Source organism: Cyprinodon tularosa, unplaced genomic scaffold (assembly GCF_016077235.1).
Source record: "Cyprinodon tularosa strain WSP-4 unplaced genomic scaffold, ASM1607723v1 ctg558, whole genome shotgun sequence".
Lineage (NCBI taxonomy): Eukaryota > Metazoa > Chordata > Actinopteri > Cyprinodontiformes > Cyprinodontidae > Cyprinodon > Cyprinodon tularosa.
In genome coordinates this window covers 163,013-187,438 of record NW_024039294.1, presented here as the reverse complement: position 1 = coordinate 187,438, position 24,426 = coordinate 163,013, and the positions used below count along the sequence as shown (strand labels likewise).

The window sequence follows — 24,426 nt, the reverse complement described above, 5'->3', positions numbered from 1 at the left end:
TCTAAAAACAATGAGGGAAACGGCCTACCTCTGCACTGCCACTCTGACAGGAAATCTTTTGCTATCTGTAATTGAGGCAGTCATAGTGGAAGACGTGGACTGACTCAAATCCCAAAACAACACAGAAACCAAAATAACTAAATGATCAATATCTTCTGATGAACATATACAGCACTTGCTTTTTTATCTAAACATCTAAGTTGATATCTGGTGGGGTGTGCTTTGGTGGTGCAGTGGTTAGCGCACACGACACATGCATGGAGGCCTTAAGGCCAATTTATGCTTCTGACGCATACCCTCTGCAACCGTGAAATCTATGTCTGTGGCGACCACGCCAGTGGTCGCCACAGACAGCAGTTCTAGACCAAATGTACCAGGGGGGCCAGAAGGGGGCCAGCGTGTTTTCATGGGGGCACAGAAAAGCATGAAATAAAAAAACAGGCCAAGGGATTCAAATAAATTAAGAGTGTTGCATGAAGTCAAATTTCTATTCAATTAGGTTTCATTAAAATTGTAAATGTCTTAATAAGTCAATATACATTCAGAATTTAGGAATTTTACTTTTTTTTTTACTTAATTTAAGTTTTCTATAAAATCTAAATTAGAATTTAAGAAAAATTGTTAAATTAGCTGTAAAAAGTAGAGTATTTTTTTTTTACATTTGTTTTGGAAAAAAACAATTAGCAGATGAAAACTGGGATCCTATCTTAATACCACTTATATGTTTTTAAACAGTTAACAGTTATTGCACAGCAATAGGCTCCCCCTACTGCTGTGCGTCCCTAGAAATTCCAGACCGAAGACGCAGAGGCATACCAGCAAAACTGGTTCACGACCAGACCCAAAAACTCACAAAAAAAAATAGATAAAAAGTTGATATCTGGAAAAATATTGCAATATTGTGATAATATGTTATTGTGACCCAAGTATTGTGTAGCGTATTGTATCACGACACCCATGCCAATACTCACCCCTAGTTTAGATACACAGGGACTATATCCGGTATGGAATTCTGTTCTTGTATAACCAGATACATCACATCATGGTCCTGTAACAGTTTTTCTATATCAAAGGACCAAACAGGAAGTGAACATATCTGTGCTCTTTACCAAAGTGTTGAGAAATAAACAAAATTCATCTGAATGAATCAAACAGCAAGTGATGCCATCAATTTATTTGAGTGTTTTCAGCATCCAGCATGTGAGTGACGCGTCTGAATAGCACACCATGAAATGAAGTACTGTGGTTATCAGTTTGCTGCTGCACTATTCTGTATCAGTGGCTCACATGAGTGCTAAGAATTGTATGTGAGAGCTGTGGCGCTGTTCTGAGAAATTCAACAATTATAAAGCAATCTGGGCTGTTTTCTGATTAAATAATTTATATCTCAGTGTCAAATGTGCAGCTATGTAAGTGCTTTTTTTTACTGAGGCATTATGCTTTCGCTGCATGTCTTTGGCATGTTTTCTAGTCATAACACCTCTAAACTTACTTTGATTTTCTGAAATGAAACTCAACAGTCAGAAAGACCCACTGTGATTTTCAGCCATGTAAATACAGTGCCTTGGTGAAGCGGGGGAGGAAGGATCCCCTCCAGATGGTTTCTATTACATGTTAACTGCTCATGTTGATGCAGCAAGAGCTCTGGTTTGTTATGGAAATGCATGTATGGCCTGAAAGCTGAGAGAATGCAAGGCAATTGTAACAGCCTACAACCAGTTTAGTGTGAACAAGGCATTCAACAACAGTCGTTTGCTGATGGCCCCAAGCAAAGACAGCGTCCCCCTGTCTTTAGGGAGCCAGAATTTACTGTAGATTTGCACACCTTGTTAGGTATTTCTGAAAAGGTTAATACAAATCTATATATTAATGAATATGCTGTGATGTAGGATAAATAAAGGTGAAATATTGGTGAATCAGACTTTATAAGAGATCTAAGTGTCCCTGAAGAAGATTTATATGACGAGGGCATTTACTCCAAGGAAAGTTGCAGTAAAAACGCGGTTATAGAGAGGCTTGAGATAGTGATGATAAGTCTAATCACCATATGGAGGATTGTGAATTACCTTCAGCTAAGCTGGTTTGAATGATTTAATAAAAAGTATGTTTTTGCTGATAAAATCTTCATCCAGAAACATTCCTCCTTAACTATTTTCAGGAAGTTATTCGACCCGAAAAATAAGTCATCACTTCTGATTCAACTCATCTGGAGTTTTTTTTTTCTCTCTTCTTCCTCATTAGAGGAAGACAGTAATTAACAAAAATGTGGTGTGAATCACAGTCATATGGCTCTGAATGCTTGGTGTCACCGTCTCCTTAGAAACATAATATCCTGCCAGTGTCCCTTTGACCCTGCTGGTCAAATTAGGATTCGTTTCAGACCTGTTCATAAAGAAATAGATTAAACTCTATAAACTTTGAAAATATTACATTTGTGTTGCAGATTCCATACATGTCTTTGCTAAATACATAAAAGGAAAGTGCCAATAGTCCCTATAAATGCTAGATTTACCTAAAGAAAGATGCAAAGAACCGACATTATTTCTAAGCTTTTTCCACCTTTAATGCCATAAGAAATCCTACTTTGTTACTCAATGTCGGCACTCTGATTTTTTATTCCACGATGCCATGATTTTCATCCTTAGGTAAAGCATTAGTTTATAAATTGCTAAAATGTTTTGCACCACAATACATTAAAGAATTACTATCATTGTATCAACCTCCCAGAACGGGCAGGTTTTCTGGTTCTTTGTATCCCTAGAACCCAAACCAAAGACGCTGCTTTCATAATTTATGCACATTTAATCTGAAAAAAAAAAAAACTTAAAATACTGCAAAACATTCAAAACACTAACTTATTTCAAGACGCACCTGTTTAGCTGCCTTTGAATATTAGTTACCAAACAAATCCAGGTGAAAAGCTGCTCACATTGACTATCTCCCTCTGAATATCATGACTATCACTCGAATGTGCTATATAAATACATTTTTTTACTTAAGCCAAAGGACTGAAATAATCTCATCTTACTAAAGTATTAGCAAGGAGAAGGAATAAAAGAAATCCAAAGTAACCTATGCATACGTATTTTTATCAGCAACAACAGTAAATGTTCCTGGCTATAACTACACAACCAGTACTACTGGTTGAAGGCCATTTTTTCTCTAACAGAAGATCTAGATCAGCTTGTTGCTGAATGTGCTACAGTTTGATAAAATCAAAGAACCTAACCTTAAAGAACTGCAATGGGGGAAAAAAAGTATTCAGTCAGCTACTGACTGTGCAAGTTCTCCCACTTAGAAAGATAATAGAGGGTGTTAATTTTCAGTGTGGGTAGATTTCAACTATGAGAGATGAAATGAGAAAAGAAAAAATACAGGAAATCACATTGTAGGATTTTAGAGATAACAAAAAGTTCAACTCAATACATAATCTTTGCTGGTAATGACAGAAGTCTAATGTTCCATGTAAGTCTTGACCAGGTTGGCACATTGAGTTAGTATTTTGTCCAATTCCTCCATGCAGATCCCCTCTAGACCAGTGATGTCCTTGGGATGTTGCTAGGGCAACACGTAATATGAACTCTCTCCACAGGTTTTGTACTGAGTTGAGGTCTGGAGACTGGCTCGGCCACTCCTGGACCTTAAAATGCATTTTCACAGAGTCCCTGCTACGTTGCTTGAGTTGTATTATTGGGATTATTGCCAAGCTGTTAGACCGAGCCAAGTTCCACCTTTAATGCTCTCACTGGTGAAAGGTTTTTTGGGTTAAAATCTCAAGGAACATGGCTTCATTGATTCTTCCTTTCAGAAGGATCAGTTATTCTGTCCCCTTTGCTGATAAGCAGCTTGAAGGCATGATGATTCCATCCCTAATGTCTTACAGTAGGTATGGTTTTATTAGGATGCAACTCAGCATTCTTCTTCCTCAAGCTTTTGTTCCAAGACCTCCATTTAGGTTTCATTTGACCACATGGTGTTCTCCTAGTTCTCTACTTGATCATCCATATGCTACATGGAGAATGCTACATGCTTGGACATGTACTGGCTGAAGCAGAGGGACACGCGTGGCACTGCGGTATCTGAGTCCCTCTGGGCTCAGTTGTTACTGATAGTAGCCTTTGTTACTTTGGTCATAGCTCTCTGTAGGTCCTTCATCAGGTTCCTCCATGCAGCTCTGGGAACCTGCACACCGTTCTCAAGATCATTTTAACCCACCAGGATGAGATTTATGTGGGACCCCAAATCAATGGAATTTATCTGTGTTTTTTTAAGTCTATTTTCTTGCAAATGCTCCTACGGGTCATTTAATCACAAGAACCTGGTGCAGGTCTACAGCTTTGGTCATGGTGTACTTCGACAGCTCTTTGGTCTTGGCCATCGTTGAGTCTGACTAATTGAGGCTGTATGAAAGAAATGCAGGCGTCATTAATAAAAATTAGCAAGAGAGATCACCCTGGCTTCTCTGCATTGGTTTCCTTTTAAATCCAGAATAGAATTTAAAATCCTCCTTCATCCATATAAAGCCTTAAATGGCCAAGCTCCATCTTATATCAGAGATTTGATTGTTCCTTATGTTCTAAAAGTAGAATGTGAGGTAGATCTTTTAGTTATCAGGCACCTCTCCTGTGAAACCAACTATCAGTTTTAGTCTGTGAGGAAGATACCCTGTCTACTTTTAAGGGTAGGGTTAAAACTTCCCTTTTTGATAAAGCTTATAGTTAGAGTGGCTCAGGTTATCCTGAGCTATCTCTATAGTTATGCTGCTATAGGCTTTAGATTTCTGGAGGACATAGGGACCCCCATTTCATCATTATATCTCTATTCTCCCACTCTGCAGAATCTGTCATTATGCTCTCTCTGCTTTTTCTCATAGTAGCTTCATCTGGTCTGTTCCTGTTTGGCTGTGACTCCATAGTGGAGCGAAACATCAGCTGTGCTGCTGCCATCAACACCTTTGTTTACAGATGTTGGAGATCGGCCTGTTTTTCAGTGTAGTCCTGTTTCTCTGATTGTTACTGCTGGATGTGCTCTCTTCATCTTCTGACATGGGAGTTGGCTCGAAGCTTGTCTGCCTGGCTGTGTGTTTGCTCCACTATAATAAACGAATACATTCTTTGAAAATCTTACAATGAGATTTTCCAGATATTTTCTCATTTTGTCTCTCATAGTTGGAGCGTACCTATGACACCATTAAACACGTCTCTCATATTTCTGAAGTAGAGAACTTGCTCATTTATAACTGACTAAGTACTTGTATGTTTAGGATAAAAATGGCAGGTAACTCTGAGACTTAGCATGTCTGATGATAAAATGCACAGCCTAATACAAAAAGGCGAAAAGAAATATATACAGGTGCTGGTCATAAAATTAGAATATCATGAAAAAGTAGATTGATTTCAGTAATTCCATTTAAAAAGTGAAACTTGTATATTATATTCATACATTACATACAAACTCATATATTTCAGATGTTTATTTTGTTTAATTTTGATGATTACAAATGACAACAAATGAAAATCTCAAATTCATCATATCAGAAAATTAGAATATTACTGAAGACCAATAAAAACAAAGGATTTATAGAAATGTTGGCCAACTGAAAAGTATGAACATGAAAAGTATGAGCATGTACAGCACTCAGTATTTAGTTGGGCCTCCTTTGGCCTGTATTACTGCAGCAATGCGGCGTGGCATGGAGTCGATCAGTCTGTGGCACTGCTCAGGTGTTATGATAGCCCAGGTTGCTCTAATAGTGGCTTTTAGCTCTTCTGAATTGTTGGGTCTGGTGTATTGCATCTTCTTCTTCACAATACCCCATAGATTTTCTATGGGGTTAAGGTCAGGAGAGTTTGCTGGCCAATTAAGAACAGGGATACCATGGTCCTTCAACCAGGTACTGGTAGCTTTGGCACTGTGTGCAGGTGCCAAGTCCTGTTGGAAAATGAAATCTGCATCTCCAAAACGTTGGTCAGCTGCAGGAAGCATGAAGTGCTCTAAAACTTCCTGGTATGTGGCTGCGTTGACCCTGGACCTCAGAAAACACAATGGACCAACACCAGCAGATGACATGGCACCCCAAACCATCACTGACTGTGGAAACTTTACACTGGACTTCAAGCAACGTGGATGAAGTGCCTCTCTTCTTTTCCTCCAGACTCTGGGACCTTGATTTCCAAAGGAAATGCAAAATTTACTTTCATCAGAGAACATGACTTTGGACCACTCACCAGCAGTCCAGTCCTGTTTCTCTTTAGCCCAGGCAAGACGCTTCTGACGCTGTCTGTGGTTCAAGAGTGGCTTGACACAAGGAATGCGACAGCAGAAACCCATGTCTTTCATACGTCTGTGTGTGGTGGTTCTTGAAGCACTCACTCCAGCTGCAGTCCACTCTTTGTGAATCTCCCCCACATTTTTGAATGGGTTTTGTTTCACAATCCTCTCCAGGGTGCGGTTATCTCTCTTGCTTGTACACTTTTTTCGACCACATCTTTTCCTTCCCTTCGCCTCTCTATTAATGTGCTTGGACACTGAGCTCTGTGAACAGCCAGCCTCTTTAGCGATGACCTTTTGTGTCTTGCCCTCCTTGTGCAAGGTGTCGATGGTCGTCTTTTGGACAACTGTCAAGTCAGCAGTCTTCCCCATGATTGTGTAGCCTATAGAACTAGACTGAAAGACCATTTAAAGGCTTTTGCAGGTGGTTTGAGTTAATTAGCTGATTAGAGTGTGGCACCAGGGGCCATCAATTTTGAACCTTTTCACAATATTCTAATTTTCTGATATGATGAATTTGAGATTTTCATTTGTTGTCATTTGTAATCATCAAAATTAAACAAAATAAACATCTGAAATATATGAGTTTGTATGTAATGTATGAATATAATATACAAGTTTCACTTTTTAAATGGAATTACTGAAATCAATCTACTTTTTCATGATATTCTAATTTTATGACCAGCACCTGTAATATTGACTTACCAGCAGTTAAAATCAGCTAGCTTGATCCAAAATGGACCTTTATTGGTTGAAGAAATAGAGCAGAGTTCCAGAAAAATTGTGGATTCTAGAGTAAATATGAGCAAGTTTTCACTGAAAGAACTTGTGGCAGCATAATCTGGACCCAGATTATTTACTAGTTCTGTAAGACCGGTGTTTTCTCACATTTAAAGTAATGAAACATAGGCTGCTCTGCCTTTTAGCTTTAATTGCAGTGAATAGTGTGGATAACAGCAGAGTCTGCAGGCTGCCTGCTTTACAAGACTGAAACCAACTCAGAGACCAGTAAATATGCCATTTGGCAGAACTGGATCATCAAAATGGGTTAAAAGCAAATGTTAAGAGGGAAAACACTTTAATCCAGACTGAATCCTCTCCTACAGGTTGGTTCTTTGAGTAGGAAGTCTAAATCTTGTTTTTTAGTTTTTTTCTGCATGTTCCTCAAAGCCAATGTGGATGTTTTAATATCAAATGAGTGTAGCTTTATCTCAAAATCAATAGTTTGAAAAATGGAAATCTAAATATCACAAAAGCTCTCAATTATTTTTTGGCTAAAAATCTTTAAAAAGACGTGTAAATGGTTCAGTTTGCTCGGAACAAAGAAGTCGGTTGTGAAACACTAGAATGCTGACGATGACAAGAGACAGATCACATTCCCTGTCAAATGCCTGAATCTTACAAACCTCCATCTGACGCATATTAAGGCAATGATCAATTGTAATTCTGAAATTAGCAAAGGAAGCTCACCCAACAGAAGGGATACAAAACACCCCAATAGTGGAAAAACCAGAAGTGAACTTTGGTTTCACTCTCAGTCATTTCACCATGCCATGCTGCAGCTTCCACTGGTGAATTACAGATTGTGAAACCTATAAGTACGCGTTTAAATGAAATATGTCTCATTGTTATCCAAAACATGGCCCTCATTTAATGCACACTTCCTTGGTTGCAGGAATGCCGTTGCCACACGGCTCCAGTAAAAAGATAAAAACCATTTCCCCGTTTCATGGTTCTGTTTTTTCCTGTTCTTTCACTTACCATTCTGTGTCTATTAAGGCTAATTTATACTCAGAAACCAGGTCGTCTGTGTGGGTCGCAGTTAACGCAGATATGCCCCGCCCCTTTGCAGACACTCTGCTGCACCTCTCCAAAATTGTAGGTGACCGCAGAAAGGAGGCCTCTGATTGGTCACACCTACATCCACTCTAGACCTGTTTGGTACCTTAGTACTGGCTTGTTTTGTGTATATGACCGCCATTGTGGAAAACGACTCGTGAAGATGAAGCAGCCAGAAGAATGAGGTACGCGAGAACGCTGGGACCCTTTTTCCACCTGGATCCCCGCTCCGGTCCCTCCGTTGTCGCACAAACTTCCACCATTTTTCACCATCTCGGCCGTACCTAGACCCACAGCTAGATCGTGATTGTCCCTCTTGCGTTGTGGCGTGGAATAACATAACGCAGACCACGCTTCAATATTGGGCAGAAATCAAAAATATCTGCGACAAGCTCACTGCAACACTCTGCTGCGGGAGGATAACCAGCCGTTTAGACTATGGTGCAGGAAAACAGCTGAGGTAAGAACTGTAAGAACATCACGAATGGTTAAATAAAGGATATGGATATATGTATGGATTTCTTGATGAGGGAAATATCATAATCGCTTCATATCCTGTTGTATTCCAAAATACAGCTTGCTTTTTTCTTCTTTTTATGCGATAGCTAGTGAAATCATCATCTCTTTAAGCCAGCACTAGCGATTCAGTTCATCCATTCAGATGGATGAATGGATGGAGCTTATTTCCTCCATAACTCTACTTGAACAAGCTTTTGTTGGGCAACTGTTGTCATTCTGCGACCCCCAGATGTTTTCTATTAACAGCTTGTGATCTACAGAGAGGCTGAGAATGATCCGGGTTGACTGGCGACAACCAGCAAATATTTGCTTTTGTTACTTGAACCTAGACACGCTAGAGTCCCAGCTTGACCACAAAGAGACAGAAAAAAGCCTTGAAAGTAAAATTACCCATAAAGGCATTTCAAATGATCCCAGTACAGACCAAGAAACTGCATTTATCTCAATGCATTAAGTAGAGGGTTTAGTAAATGTAATTCTGGACACTCAAGGAATCACTTAAATATTTTCTGTGCTGCATTTTCTCACAGATGGCTATCCATGTGCAGAGATGATCGGATTCAGATCAAATGTTAAAACCGAAGTATTTGACTCCTAATTGCTCCCCAGGCGCCCCACCATGGCAGCCCACTGCTCCCCAAATGGATGGGTTAAATGCAGAGATACATTTCTCCAATGTGAGATCAGTAAAGTTCAATCATTATATTTATATTATAAGCAGACAAATGAGTTCAAAAAATCAGTTTTAAACTGATTCTATCCAAGCTTCAAATTACAAGTAGAATACAGGCAGTTAAGATGAGTAAAAAGCTGATTCTGGACGTTCCATGGTGTCCTGCTGTACTTGCCCTGAACTGTCTGGCAGGTTCCTGTCAGGAAGAACCTTCCCCACCCTGTTGCTGGTGAGCTGTCCAGCCCTGTTCCTCAGCTGCTATCAGTGCAGATAAGCAATGTTTTGTCTGCACCACGGCATCCCTAAAGAAATGAAGTTGTGCTGATCTACTGAAGCTATGTCTTAAAGAGCATCCGTTGACTTAAAGAGTCATAATTAGGGTGGAGATGCGATAAAAACAGCATCTCTGGGTAGCTGAGAATGCCATCGCTCTCTTTCCCTCATGCTGATTATAGCCACTCTTCCACTGCTATGACAGAGGGTGGCAATGGCCACCATGATAAGTGAGCCACAAACTTGTCTTTTAATGTGAACTTAAGAGAAGGTAGCAGAAATTATATATATATATACATATATAGCTACACCTCATGCTTAGTAGGTTAACTTAAAAGTGGAAAACAATGCAGCTCTGTTTGACTTTCACTCAAGGCTACAAATATTTGAAACATTATTTTCGGTGTTTGTTTGTCCCCTTAGAGAGAATATTTGCTGTTGCAGGAGGAATTTCCGTGTTCTTTGAAATTCTTTTAAGACCGAGAGAAGTCCCAGAATTTCATCCATAAACTACATGGAACTACTCTATTGAATGCATTTATTTTTAGTAGAACTGATCACTGCAATGAAGTCCTTATAGAAAAAAGTTGATCAGACAGCTGCAGCTGATCCAGAATATTGCTGCCTGGATCCTCACCAACAATTAGAGTTCTAAAGTCATTACACCCAGTCCTTGTAAAGTACTTATATTGGTCTATAAATCAAACAATTGCGTAGCACCAAAATACATTACAATCTTGTTGTTAGTGGATCAAACACTCAGATCTCTCAGCTATTCTGTCTCAAGTCAACTTTGCAAACCCAGAACCAGAACCAAACATGAAGAAGTTCTTTTAGGTCTTATGCTCCACTAATTTAGAAATAAAGTCAGAGAAAAATGTAAGTGCTGAAATCCTAACTTGATGGTTCCAGATTAAACACTTATTGATCTGTAGTATGTATAGACATAGAGTTAGACTAACTTTATTGTCTAAATTTCGTTTAGTACAGCTCTAATGATATTTCCATTTCTTAAAGTGCAGCAGAGATCAAAAGTAAATGTTGGGAGAAAATAACATGTTGCAAAAACAAAAACTGCATTGATATGGTCAGTTTGATGCAGACACTGTGACATGATTTACATTTTTTTTTTTTTTTCAAAATTATAGTTTCCTATAGTTTTATAGTTCATCTTTATTTTTTCAACGATCATGCTATGTACTTTTTGCCCTATTTTGCTATTATGTGCAACACTTTGAATTGTCCTGCTACTATAATGTATGATTTAAATAACCTTTCACTGCCCCGAAAGGGAAATTTAGAGCAAAGCTCCCACAGATTCAACTCTACAAAAAACAAAATGGTGTATAAAATCTATGACAGATATGAGAATGTCATTTTATATCCGAGAAAAACAGGGAAAGGATTTAAAATATAGGCCAGAAGGACACACAGGAAAGGAATGAAGGAAATAAAATATAATCAATGCAATAAGGAGAACAGAGTCTAGAAATAGAAATGATCTTTCACAGGAGCACCTACTATGAAAATACTGAATCAAAGTTCACATTGTTTCCAGACTTTTCCAGAATGGGAACACTGGTAGTTAAACACTTCTTCACAATATAATAAAGCTGTGTTTCATTGGTTCAAATACTCCATAGCCTTCACACAACTATAGGAAATAAACATCATCAGCAAGTTCTTCTACTGAACTGGTCATTAATTTGTCCTTTATAATGCCACATTATAATATCTCCAAATATAATAGTGAGGTTTAAAAACATTGTATCTATGGAAGAGGATTAGAGCCACTGAAAAATTAAAAGATTTTCTGATTTTTAAATTTTATTTAAGCATAATATGGAGAAAAAAGTCAGAATGTTAACTTTAATCTCAGAATTCTAACTTTTTTCCTCAGAATTCTGGATCTTAATGTAGATGGGCACCATGAAGATTTAGGAGCACTAAGCCTCACTGACAAAGATGTGAATTGTTTGGGAGAAACAGTAACTCATTGGTGGAAAATGACGGAATTAGCAACTTTTTAAGTGCCCATTAAGTGTTTTTTTTATTAATGGAAGAGCAGAAGGTGATTAAAACAAGAAAGGTAGTTTAGTCTTTAAAACAGACATGACTACAGCTTGATGCTAAGATGTTTGTTAGCTGTCTGAATTCAGTTAGAATTCTGAGATTAAAGTCAGAATTTTGAAAAAAAAAAAAGTCAGAATTCTGAGATTAAAATCAGAATTCTGTTGAAAAAAGTCAGAATTATAAGATTAAAGTCAGAATTATGAGATTAAAGTCAGAATTCTGGAGAAAAAAAGTCAGAATTATAAGATTAAAGTCAGAATTCTGAGAAAAAAGTCAGAATTATAAGATTAAAGTCAGAATTCTGGAAAAAAAAGTCAGAATTATAAGATTAAAGTCAGAATTCTGAGACAAAAGTCAGAATTATGAGATTAAAGTCAGAATTTTGAAAAAAAAAAAGTCAGAATTCTGAGATTAAAGTCAGAATTCTGGGGAAAAAAGTCAGAATTATAAGATTAAAGTCAGAATTATGAGATTAAAGTCAGAATTATAAGATTAAAGTCAGAATTCTGGGGAAAAAAAGTCAGAATTATAAGATTAAAGTCAGAATTATGAGATTAAAGTCAGAATTATGAGATTAAAGTCAGAATTATGAGATTAAAGTCAGAATTATGAGATTAAAGTCAGAATTATGAGATTAAAGTCAGAATTATAAGATTAAAGTCAGAATTTTGAAAAAAAAAAAAAGTCAGAATTCTGAGATTAAAGTCAGGATTCTGGGAAGAAAAAGTCAGAATTATAAGATTAAAGTAAGAATTATGAGATTAAAGTCAGAATTCTGAGAAAAAAATCAGCACATCTGAGCACATCCCTGGAATGCGTTTGGAATGAGGAAGTCGCCCTCCATGCACGTTGATATGGATTTAATTTGATAAACAGCAGCACGGGGAAACTATTCCACCAGCGCGTCAGTCTGGGCAACTTTCTGTGAGCTGCTGGATGAGCAACAGTGAGCTGATTTACATTACAACCAGATCATAAATGAATTAAAAATCTTCCTTTATAAGAAAACAAAGTGCTTACCTCCAGAACCTGCACATAACTAGAGGGGAACCATCCCCTGGCTCCATCCTTCTCCCCCTCCCACCATCCTCCGGGCAGAGCCTGCACCACCTTAATGATCTCCCCTGCCTGGAAGCTCAGCCCCTGCTGGTGCTGCTCCCCGCTGAACGGGTACAAAGTTCTGCAGAACGACCCAGACATCTCCGGAGCAAAACTTCCCACTTTAAACCGCAGCGCTGAATGATGGACTCCTTTCTTTCCGTTTGTCTCCAAACAGTCAGTAAATGTGTTTAAAAATGTGAGAAAGTGTCGCTGCTGCTGTTTACGGATGAAGCAGACATGTGGATGAAGCTGGTAGGAAGTCGGTGAGCAGGTTTTTCTCCTCCAGCCGCTCCTGTCAGGACGCCCCTCTGATGCGGCTGTGCGCCAACTCCGCTCCGACTCCGGCTGATCCACACCAGGTCCGTCAAGCTTCCAGTGGCGCAGACAGGAAGCTAGTGCGTGACGCTTTCAAAATAAAAGCGTCAAGGCTTTTATACACCGGATGCAGACAAAAACAACCAAATAAGTTGTAACAATGGGCAATTTTACAAACGTTACCATAAAGTAACCTCCATACTGTTTACCTAAATATTCATTTTTTTGTGATTCAATTAACATCTTTTTGGTATGTTGCCTTCAGCAATTTACCAAAATAAGTTGAAAACAATCCACTGGACTTTGTTTCCAAATTTGAAGATGTTTCGCTTTCTCAATTCAAAATGTCAGGAATCGCCTTGACTTTGAGGTTTTATACAGTAGCTCAACAAAACCTTGTTTTTGTTTTGAAAACTTGCAAATGGCAACAGATGAAGGGATCCACACCTTTGGGATGGGGGTCGTTTGGCTTCTTTTGTTTGCCAGCAATGCCCAATACCTGTCTATGTCTCTGAACAGGGGGGTCGTTAAAGGGAATTGTTGGCCTGTGTGAATAGGCGATCTTCACCAACAAACTACAATTGATTGGAAAAAGTTTGAGTCAGAAAGCTTTATGAAAACAATTCATGGTGTTTCTCTTTAGTCTACCTTACTTGGACCCCCTGACAATATTGAACACACACAAATTTAAATGTTCAGATATTAAACATCATTTAAAACAAGAAAGAACATGGCAGAAGCATAGAGGAAAAAATGTTGAGGGGTAAAGGAAACTTAAGCCCCATTTACACTACCCTTGAAAAACCGATCCAGGCCGAGACCGGTCCGAGCTTGGATCGGTAACCAGGCCAAGCTCAGTTTTGACGACCGTTCACACGTCACACTTATCTCGGTTATCTCGACTCCTTGACTCCTCGCCTCCTAGTGACGATGTGCGGTATTACTGCTAGGATTGAAGGAGGGACTCAAGCAGCTGGTGGCGGTAATGCACCAAACGCTGTTTGTCAACCGCCGTAAAACCCAAGAAGAAGAAGACGAAGGAGGAGGGAATCAAGCAAATCAAAATGGCGGCGCCCGTCACATTCAGAAAGTTATGCTTGATTATTATTGCTGTACTTCGGTGTTTGCGGTGGGTCAGGCGAAGACGGCAACCTTGCGCGGATGTACTTGAGAAAGTCGGCTTCCCAAAAGCCGACTTTCTCGAATGGAGTGTGAATCGGCATGTTCAGCCAGTCGGCGATGACGCGTTCTGCTCATGCGCTCTTGTTATCAGAGAACCGAGCCAGGAAAAAAACCGAGCCGAACCCACCTCGGGAACTGGTCTGCAGTTAGCGCGGTCCGGTTATGTCTATCTCGGTTCAGTTCAGGTTGTTTCCGTTCACACACGACAAGTTATCTCAGTTACTGAGCTCGGACCGGTCTCGGCTCAGTTTTTTAAGGGTAGTGTAAACGGGGTATTAGGTTATACAATGTTCCAAAATATTTGAATATCTCATGCATATTCATTACTTTTTTAATTTCATGAGATTTACAAGTCGTTTTCTTGTGTTTTTAGGGTTTAAATAGATTGTATTTTCTTTTTTATTGATTGACGAATTTGTGTGGTTTAATAATAATAATTTTGACCTTGATTGTAAAAATTTTGTTGATTTTAGACAAACAAACTTTCCTTTGTCTGGAGATAACAGATGAAAAAGATAGACTGCTGGTACCTTAACATATTGTGAATTTATGTGTTTTTCCCTACGAAATAAAGAAATCCTAAACTAAATCACTGGTAAATCATCTGAAAGTTAAATGTTTGGCCATCCTGTTAAAATGGCATCAGAAGGAGGATGGAGAGAATCAGTCAGAGCAGCAGCTATGAGCTGCATAGTAACTGCAAAGAAGGGAGAAACTGTTCACAGCTACTAGACATACCTACAATAAGTAAAGTCATTACAGACTAATAGAAAGTTCTGGAAATGCTTTTGAAATAAAAAAAAAAGGAGGTTTTGAAGATTGCTACAAACCAAGTAGCAAACATTTGGATCGAATTTATCTGATTAAATGAAAGTAAAATGGAACTTTTAGGCCAAAACCAGAATGTTATGTGTGGCAGAAAACTGAGGCTAGACATGACATTAAACATCCATCCATCCATCCATCCATCCATCCATCCATCCATCCATCCATCCTCTCCTGCTTAATCTGTCAGGGTCATAGTGGGGCTGATGTCTATCTCCAGCAGTCTATTGGCAAACAGCAGGTACGCCCTGAACAGCTCAGCAATCCATCGCAGGGCAACACAGAGACTCCTAAAAACAAACAATCATGCACCCACACTTACACCTAAGGACAATTTAGAGTCATGTTTTTCAGTCTGTGAGAGGAACCCGGAGTACCCAGGGAGAACCCACATATGCATGGGGAGAACATGCAAACTCCATGCAGGAAGACCCTGGGCTGGGAATTGAACCAGAAACCTTCTTGCTGGAAGGCAAGGTTCTCGTTGTCCTCCTCACACACCTGCAGATGGTTGCCTCATTGCCAGTTTTGGGTACTCTAGCCAAGCTGAGTTTTGCTCAGTCAATCTGAGTTTTTGTTCTACCTGAGTTTTAATCTTGCTGTTTTTGTCTTTGCCTCTCGTCAGCAAGTCATCATGCATACAGGATGTTTTGGACCTTCTCCCCCCTGGAAGGATTCTCTGAGCACCAAACTGAGCTGAGGATTAAAGTTTGTGGTTTGGATCAACTTTTCCCCCCAAGGATTGTTTGGGGCTTCTCTCTGAGCAGGGGATTCATCTCCACTAAAACCCGTTCAAGTGCCGCAGGAAAACTAAGTGGCAGTCAGCTTCTCTGTTCACCAAGGAACAACCGTAATCTGGGTAGACCCTGTCCGCCCTCTAACGAACAAGACATTCACTGGAACAGCCCACACCGACTGGAGTCAAAAAGAGACACCTTTTTCTGGAAACGTGAGTATGCAACCTTAATCCTCTTCTTCAAGTCCAAGACACTAATTTCCCACTGAGCCTGAACTAACCGCAGTGTCTTCCCCTTCACCTTCCAGTTCTGGTTTGACAGTGTTCAGAGCAGCACTGGATTCATCTCATTCACTCTCAATAAAAACCTGTTAAACTTTTCCCTGGTCTCTCTGTTTGGTCTTCTGCATTTAGGTCAAAGTTCTAGATAAAATCATGACACCAGATTTTATATTTTGTCTTTTGGACAAAGACTAGTTATCCCTCTTTAACACCAGCAAAAGTTATAACGATACCAAAATGTCTTCTTCAAATTTTAATTATCCAGTCCAACGACAACCATCAAGATTTAGGTTTTTATTTCACTGAACTGTCAACCAAACATACACTTCTTTACTTTTTGGTACATTTCCTTTTAATTAAGTTTTGGATGCTTTTTAAATATATTAATTTGGGAAATGTATCAGGAAATTGATGCGCATAATATAGGCTAACTTTTAGTTTACCTTGCTTTTATTGTGGCCTATGAAGTAGGTTGTTGTAGCCTTTTTTTTAATCATTTATATATTCTTTCCTGTGATACATTTTTCTGCATTTTTACTTCAGTGAAAACAAAGGAAAACACTTATGTTTTGTCTATGGTAAAATGTTGGAAATATGGTAAAATATATCGAACTTTTGATAAAAGTTGAAGGAAATTTACGCCATAGGTCTTAATTCTGTAAATATCTAAACAGATCATGTTTAAGTTGGATATTATCTGCCTTTTTTGCTTTCTATTTCTGACTTATAATGACAGTTAAGTTTAATCTAATCTATATTCACTTAAGAAAGTAGCTACACTGTTAAACAGGCTTAAAGCTTTAATTCAGGATAAAGAGTTCATGCTCAGAGTTGTTGCTAAATTCTGTAAAAAAAGACGTTTTTGCATGAAGTGTCTCACCTTAAGTTCCTCATTCGTTCCATTGCAATGACTGTATGATACATCAGGTTTATTTTTATCCATAAGATAACAAACCAATATGACAAAAAGCCAAACATCTGTAGTTTTTTGATGAATTAACAAAATGTTTGCTGACTTAAGGGACCAAAAGTACATAGAGTTCTGTTTTTAACAAATGTAGATTATGAGGTTTCTAATTAAATCTATTTAATCTCATATATATATATATATATATATATATATATATATATATATATATATATATATATATATATATATATATATATATATATATATATATATATATATATATATATATATATATATATATATATATATATATATATATATATATATATATATATATATATATATATATATATATATATTTTATTTTAGGACGTTTATATAAAATACAGATCTTTACAGGAAGGTGGAGATATCATTTTATTAAAGATTCAAATAAGGGTCAAGGCCTCTCTGCTGCACTCTGCTGGTCAAACAGCAAAAGTGCAGATTAGGAAACTATTAGAAGCAGCTTTAGACGATCATTGTGGCTCCTCTCCCCTCTATTAAAGACATGTCCCGAGTCCGTAACATCATTAATGACCCCTCACACCCCCACCATGGAAGGTTCTCCCTGCTGCCCTCTGGGAAGAGGCTTCAAAGCATCCGATGCAGGTCCAGAAGATTCCATAACAGTTTCTTCCCCACTGCCGTTAGACTGATGAATGTTTTATAAAATGGGTTCATTTATTGTATTTTATTATATTTATTATATTTTGTTAAAAAAACAAAACAAAGAAAACTGAAATGTCAGAACAGTAAATATACAGTCATATGTTAATATGACTGTATATTTACTGTTCTGACATTTTTTTTTATGTAATTTTTTACTGTTTTCAAGGATGCAATTAAAAATAATTGTCTAGAAAGCTGTTCTTAACAACATTTCTTTTTGTTTTACACTTGTGTTAACGAAATGACAAAATAAATCTGTCTAAAATCATATGCTGGTTGGTAAAATGGCTTCATTTTCGTTATTTTTCAACTTTATTCTCATAATATTAGGACTTTATTCTTGAAAAAAAAAAAAATCTCTAGCCTGGCCGTAATACTCTGTTATTTGTATTTGGGCTCTAATCATAATGGTGAACGGAAAAAAGCACGTCTCTCATTCAGAATAAAATTTATTTCCAATTTCAGATTCAGGTTTATTGTACAATATTTCAAACTATGGCAGAAAACCTTAGAAAGTGAGCAGTGAGCTTTAGAACTCGCTGTTTTGCCTCTTTAAATGCGAACTTTGACTGAACTCCCGTTTAGCTGAGGATGAACCTATAGTATTGTAAAAAGACTGCTTTGTTTGGCTAATTAGCTGCTGCAATTAGCAAGCTTCTCTCAAACACGCGCGCATGCGCAGGCCCATCGGTTGTCATGGACACGGAGCGCCTATCTCTAACCGTTCATTTCTAACTTGGACCTTGACGCTTGAACTTGCTGCAGTCTGTGGTTTGCTAACCTGCTAAAGATGAGCAACGCACCAGAGGAGAACAACTTGTCGGGACATCACCTGGAAGGTTTATGTCACTCTTTTGCTATGTTAATGAAAAAAATGTTAGGTGAAAAATGATTAATTTGATGTTTTTTTCATGGAGTTGGCTACATGCTAAGCTAGCTTAGCAGCTAGCTTAGCATGTAGCATCTTTGACAACTCAGAGATTAAATGTTTTTAGTCGACTGAATTCGTCGGGAATGTTAACAGTGATTTAATGATTTGAAAATAACTCTTATTTCTGTTTGAGAGAAACACCTTTGTTGAATTAGATGTGAAATGTTTGAAAACTAGATGGCGCTAGCTCTATGATTTTAAAAAAATGCATTTTGCTCTTTATGGATATGTTGGTAAAATTACATTCAATAAATATTCAAATATATTTAAAGGACATTTAACATAATATATTATCAAGCCAAACTGTTTATTTTTTCCATTTAATAAAAAAGTTATCATTTTTAGTATTTTGGAAGTCGACTGAATTTAAAGCTGATAAACAACTGGAAAAAAGAAGAGATGAAGATTCTCAAGTTGTTTAGTTTAGTAAATGTTTTTAGGAAATAAGTTTTTTATCAGTGTTTTTAAAAAGGTTTTTAAGGGGTAATATGTATTAAATAGATGTTTTATTGGTTGGAAATAGGAGGAATGATAACAGAAATGAAATGATATAAAACAAAAACACATTTTGGTTTAGGAAGATAATTTTTGATTAAGTTCATGTGGAAATGGTTAAAAAATACAAAATAAATTGTTTTAGGATAAACTAAATATTGTTAAATACATTGGAACTGGAAAGGGTAGCTTTTTAAAAAATGCTCTGGTAAACATATTGGTCTCCATGGATACATACAATAAACAACTTTAAGGCTTTTTTAAGGTAGCATATATTTTTTTAATTTAATGGAAGGCCAAAGGTGATAAAAATGTTTTTTATTTTAAAGTTTCTGGTTTCAAAGGGTCATTTTGGTGAATTTGGTTTCCAATCCTTTAAAAACAAGGTGGCGTCTGGCCCCTTCTGTCAGAGAACAAGTATGGTCTCTATCGATACAACAATAAACAACTATAAGGCTTAAAATTAGTGTGAAATAAAAATGAGATAATTTACATTTTTGGGCTGTAACATGTTTAGAAGTTGAGTAAGTTTATTATAAGTGCTGCCATTGCTAACCGTGTGAGGAAAAAATAGAGAATAAATGTTTAATCAAGAGTTTAGAAAGGAGGATGATATGTTTATGTTTACAGGGAGAAGGTAGAATTAAAACATCAATTTAGAACAATTTATTATTTTAACATATTTCTGAGCTAATTCTTATTTTTTTATTAATACAATTTGTTCATTGAGGACTCATTTTCTAGATCTTCAAAACATTCAACACTGGAGGGTTTCGCCTAAACCATTAAAAGTTCTGTATAGGACCCTTTCTTAGAGGTTTTAGAAAAAGAACAAAATTCTTCTAAATTTTGCTAATTTCCATTTCTGCTCTGGGCTTTCTATGTGTTAATAAAAGTCTTTATTTCTACTCTAGGATGCATTGAGGAAGGGGTCTGATAAGCTGAGGTTCTGATTCTGAGAAATTATAGATCTGAAATTTAAAGCCTGATGTTTTTAAGCCTTTATTTCTGTTAATCAGGACAATTTTCTGCTTATAGTTAATTAACCTCAAAGATTCATGATTATATTACCAAATCACTCAGTCAAAATGTTTTTTTTATTCTGATAAAGAATAAAAAAAGGTTTGTTTACAGTTTAAAACGTCCTTTAATCTGAACTAATCCGAATTAATAGTCTGGGTCAGCAGCTCCCAAAGGGGGACGCGTGCCCCCTAGTGGGAGTTTAGTGTAATTGTAGGGAGCGTAATCGAAATAAAATAAATGGACCATTTAGAGAGAATTTATTTATTGTTAACATCCTGAAATAAAAATCTAAACCCCATTAACCAGTAAAACAAAGATTTGAATTTAAAATAAATTAACAATTAAATGTTGGTCTTGTGATTTAAAGGATATTGTAGTTTTTTGTTCTTAAATTAGCCGTCAGCAAAAATAGCTGGTGAGGACGAGCAAAATGTCCTCCCTTTACAACGATCACTCCTCATTGTGACGGTGAAATCAGAAAAATGCTCCTCCCACTGACGCTGAGGATCATATACACAGATATATAGAAATATATAAATACTTGTGTGTATTTTTGTATGTATGTGTTTTTTTAGAACGACTTAAACTTTTCTTTTAACACTAACCAAACCACTAGCAATGATTAGATGTTTTTTTAATTAGTTTTAGCTCACAGATTGATATTCTTTTTTTATTAAATCTACTTAGACCTGACTAACTCACACAGGCACAGCCAGCAACCTAAAATAAAGCATTGAGTTTTGTTATTTAATGTTCCTTAATTAATGTTCCTGGTCTAATGATTTTTTTTCCTCTTTGCTCCAGACGCCCCGCTTCCATCTGATCCTCCCCTGGAGCTCTGCATCCTGATGACGGATCAGGTTGATTTCCCTTTTCTTATCAGGATAGAACTTTCCTCCAAAGACTATGAGGAAGATTTTACCGCGGATGGTGCAGAGATTGTACCTGGGTTTTCGGTGTATGACAGGATAGGGGATTATCATGAGGTTGGTTGGCCTTTTAATGGTGAGTCTCTTGATGGGTCTAGTGAAGGCTCCATGTATGGTCTCTGCGATAGCTCTGAGACAGAAGACGATGAAGATGAAGACGATGACGACGAAGACGATGAAGACAATGACGATGAAGACGATGACCACCTTCCACCACAGGGCGAAGAAGACCACCAACCTTCAGGGACCGGCTCTGTCTCCAGGAGGAGGACAAGAGAGGAAGACGAAGATGAAGAGGAGCCCCCTGCGAAGATGTTTGGTCGTGGGAGGGAATAGGAATTTCATCAAGAACCTTCCTTTAACTCCTTCAGCAGCTTCTCACAATGAAGAGAAGCTGAAGCTTAAGCAGAAGAACCAAACATTTTACCATCTTGCTTTGGATCATCTTGCAGGAGTTAGATGTATTTCCTTGGTGATTTGATGTTGATTGGAGGTGGAAAGGGTGAAAGATCACATCTAGATATAATTTATTGATTGGTTTTATATCTGGCAGGTCTAGGGACGCCTCAGGTAGCATCTAGCACTGTGGCTTTTCTTTACCCCGCTGCTAGATTTAGTTTTTTAGATGTTAAGGAGTCTGGCAGGTCTAGGGATGCCTCAGGTAGCATCTAGCACCGTGGCTTTTCTTTACCCTGCTGCTAGATGTTAATTTAAGTTTTAGATCTTAAGAATTTTCCTTAAGCACAGACATCAGAGCAGAGACTGGAGACGTGCTACAATTTATAAAAGCTGTGAAACATGAGAGCTGGTTAAAGCAGAAATAATCTAACATGCTCTACGTCTAATGACAGAGCTGGACCATCTCCTAGGTAACAGAAGGCAAACCAAACAATCCAAGGGTTGATTTAAGAACAAGGTTTTACAAGAACTAAAACAGAATGGAGGCAAATGGAAAACATAAAGAAAAGGACAAAAACATAAATCCTGGTTGAAAACAGGCGAAGCACAAGGAGGCAAATCAAACTGAGGCAACAGCTGGACATCGCTGCTGGGGACACATCAAAACCTCTAAGGAGTGAGACATCGCTGCTGGGGACACATCAAAACCTCTAAGGAGTGAGACATCGCTGCTGGGGACACATCAAAACCTCTAAGGAGTGAGACGTCGCTGCTGGGGACACATCAAAACCTCTAAGGAGTGAGACATCGCTGCTGGGGACACATCAAAACCTCTAAGGAGTGAGACATCGCTGCTGAGGACAAAAACACAGGAAGGCAAACTAAGAATCTAAAGGTCTAAAAGTGGAGATGAGGAAAACTTAATGCTGCTGGAGACCAACTGGATCTAGAATAGAACAGTGACACAGCTTGTTAAGGTCATCAGTTGAACTGTTCTCTGGGATGATGGTGAGAAGGTAAAGACGATGCTTGGAGGGACTAGTTGATTTCAGAGCAGTTTGAGGCAGAGGACAGGACTGATGGAAGGATGTGGGTTGTGAGTGACTGCGATTATTAGAACCCGCTTTCAGCTGTGAGTTGATCTAGTTCTAGATGTTCCTCTGGTCAGTTGGTGAAAGAACCCTCTGCAGACATACTCTCCATGTGATCTAGGCCAGTTCTGACCACAGTGGATCTCTTCTGTGTTTTCTGAATCCCATGTCGGACCGAGCCGCTACAAGATGCTGATGAGATCTACGGCGACCAAACCAGAGGAGCAGTAAACAGTGAGAGCATGTTCAGTAAGGAGCAACAATGATCCATCATTTAAATATAAAGTCAACATTTCAGGTGGCCTCACATAGTTTTTCATTTATGTTCAGACACTGTGGACGTCCAAAAGCAGAACTCCTGTGAGGAACCGGGACCTCCAGGATGCTGAGGAGCCTCCCAGTCCCCACCTGAGGACGGCACAGAGGAAAACACCTGGAGTAAGCCTTTATTAACATGACAAACAGAAAACTTAACTTTTAAATTTGTGTCGAGGAAATTCTGTAGATTAATTTAGCCTCTTTTTTTTTTTTACAGGGAAAGAAGGTTCAATATGGAAGCAGCGTTCTAGCAGTCGGATCTCCGTGGAACAGACTCCATCCACATGTGTTTGAAGGTATGTTGGTTGTTTGACTAGAGAGGAATCACATGCAGACAGTTTCAGACTCTGAGGACGCTTTGCTTTCATTGATGAAGGAGCTCAAGCAGAGGATGGAGAACACAGACCACCAAGGAGGAGAAACATGGCTCCTCTGCTCGTCTCTCCAACATTCTGGAGTCCTGGAATGAAAAACGTCGACGACCCCGCAGCTAAACCATCAGTCTGCTCCACCCAGAAAGAAGGTAAAGAACCTTTATTGCTTCCAGCTGTTCATCAGTATTGGTGATGACAATAAAAACAGATCCAGAACAAATAGATTTAAAAGCCACAACCATCCCATCAAGGTGGTCTAACCTTTAATCCTTATCTTTCCATCATGAATGGATGTTCATCTAAATTTTCATCTCTTTTACCAAAACTTTACCAGAACCAGAAGTTCTGACTTTTCCATTAGACCACAGATAAACAGTTCAGAAGCAGCTTCTAATCCAATATGGGAGAATTTCCCCCTGGTTGATCTCTGAAGGGTTTTTAGAACTTATTAAAGCAGAGAAACGACCCTGATGAAACCGACTGTAGACTCCAACAAATGCAGCATTTTCAGGCATTTTCTCCAAGCATCCATTGTCTACAGTTATCACTGCTGTTAGCTTTAGCTTCTCCCTGTGTGTTTTCCTCTTCTCTTGGTTAAAGTTCCACCTCTCTCAGTGTTTCTGTGTTAAATGTCACAGACCAGCGTGTTCTCTCACTAACTCCTGTTCTTCTTTTCCAGAGATGGTCAGCTGCTCCTTGGACCGGCTCCTCTGTGTCTGTTGGACGTCTGCTGTCCTGTTAAAGACTCGCTCGGCTGCAGTAGATGGGCGCTGACATGGAGCCGGGTTCTGTTGGAGGATCCTTCCTGCTTAAAGCTAGTTTTCCTCTCTACTGTCACCACTTCATTGCTCAGGAGGAGGGACTGATGGAAGATTGGCTGAGCTTCCCTGGATTGAATATGTTTCGCCATAATACACTGAATTTGTCTTCATTATGCTGTAAATAGGATCTAACTTGATGCTTATTGTTGAATTTCATTCTGTGTTTGTGTTGAATTCTGTTACATGTTTCTGTTTTAAAGCTCTCATGTAAATTGCCTTGATATCATATTAGCTGTGACTTGTTTTTATTTTTAAAATTGAATTATATCAAATCCTGCCTACTGGGTCTGGTTCTGTTTAAGGATTCCTGTCATTCTATCTTCATCTGTTATTTAT

The 24,426-nt window shown here is 38.2% G+C and overlaps 2 protein-coding genes and 1 long non-coding RNA gene across 3 annotated transcripts in view; 2 read left to right on the top strand and 1 right to left on the bottom strand.

The window, feature by feature from the left end:
* Positions 1 to 13,097, bottom strand: part of gas7b (growth arrest-specific 7b) — a 99,495-nt gene extending 86,398 nt beyond the window's left edge. The window contains exon 1 of the mRNA XM_038305412.1: positions 12,668 to 13,097. Coding sequence (XP_038161340.1) covers positions 12,668 to 12,847 — 180 coding nt within the window. The 5' untranslated portion in view covers positions 12,848 to 13,097. The remainder of the gene's footprint in view (positions 1 to 12,667) is intronic.
* Positions 13,098 to 18,439: 5,342 nt separating this feature from the next.
* Positions 18,440 to 21,536, top strand: LOC119796723 (calsequestrin-1-like). The gene is made up of 2 exons (XM_038305399.1): positions 18,440 to 18,548; positions 20,963 to 21,536. The coding sequence occupies exons 1-2, from the start codon at positions 18,500 to 18,502 to the stop codon at positions 21,421 to 21,423; spliced, it is 510 nt and encodes a 169-aa protein (XP_038161327.1). The 5' UTR covers positions 18,440 to 18,499; the 3' UTR covers positions 21,424 to 21,536.
* Positions 21,537 to 22,293: 757 nt separating this feature from the next.
* On the top strand, positions 22,294 to 23,248 carry LOC119796731. The gene is made up of 3 exons (XR_005282513.1): positions 22,294 to 22,826; positions 22,908 to 23,015; positions 23,113 to 23,248. It is a non-coding gene; the product is annotated as an uncharacterized LOC119796731 (long non-coding RNA).
* Positions 23,249 to 24,426: the final 1,178 nt, after the last annotated feature.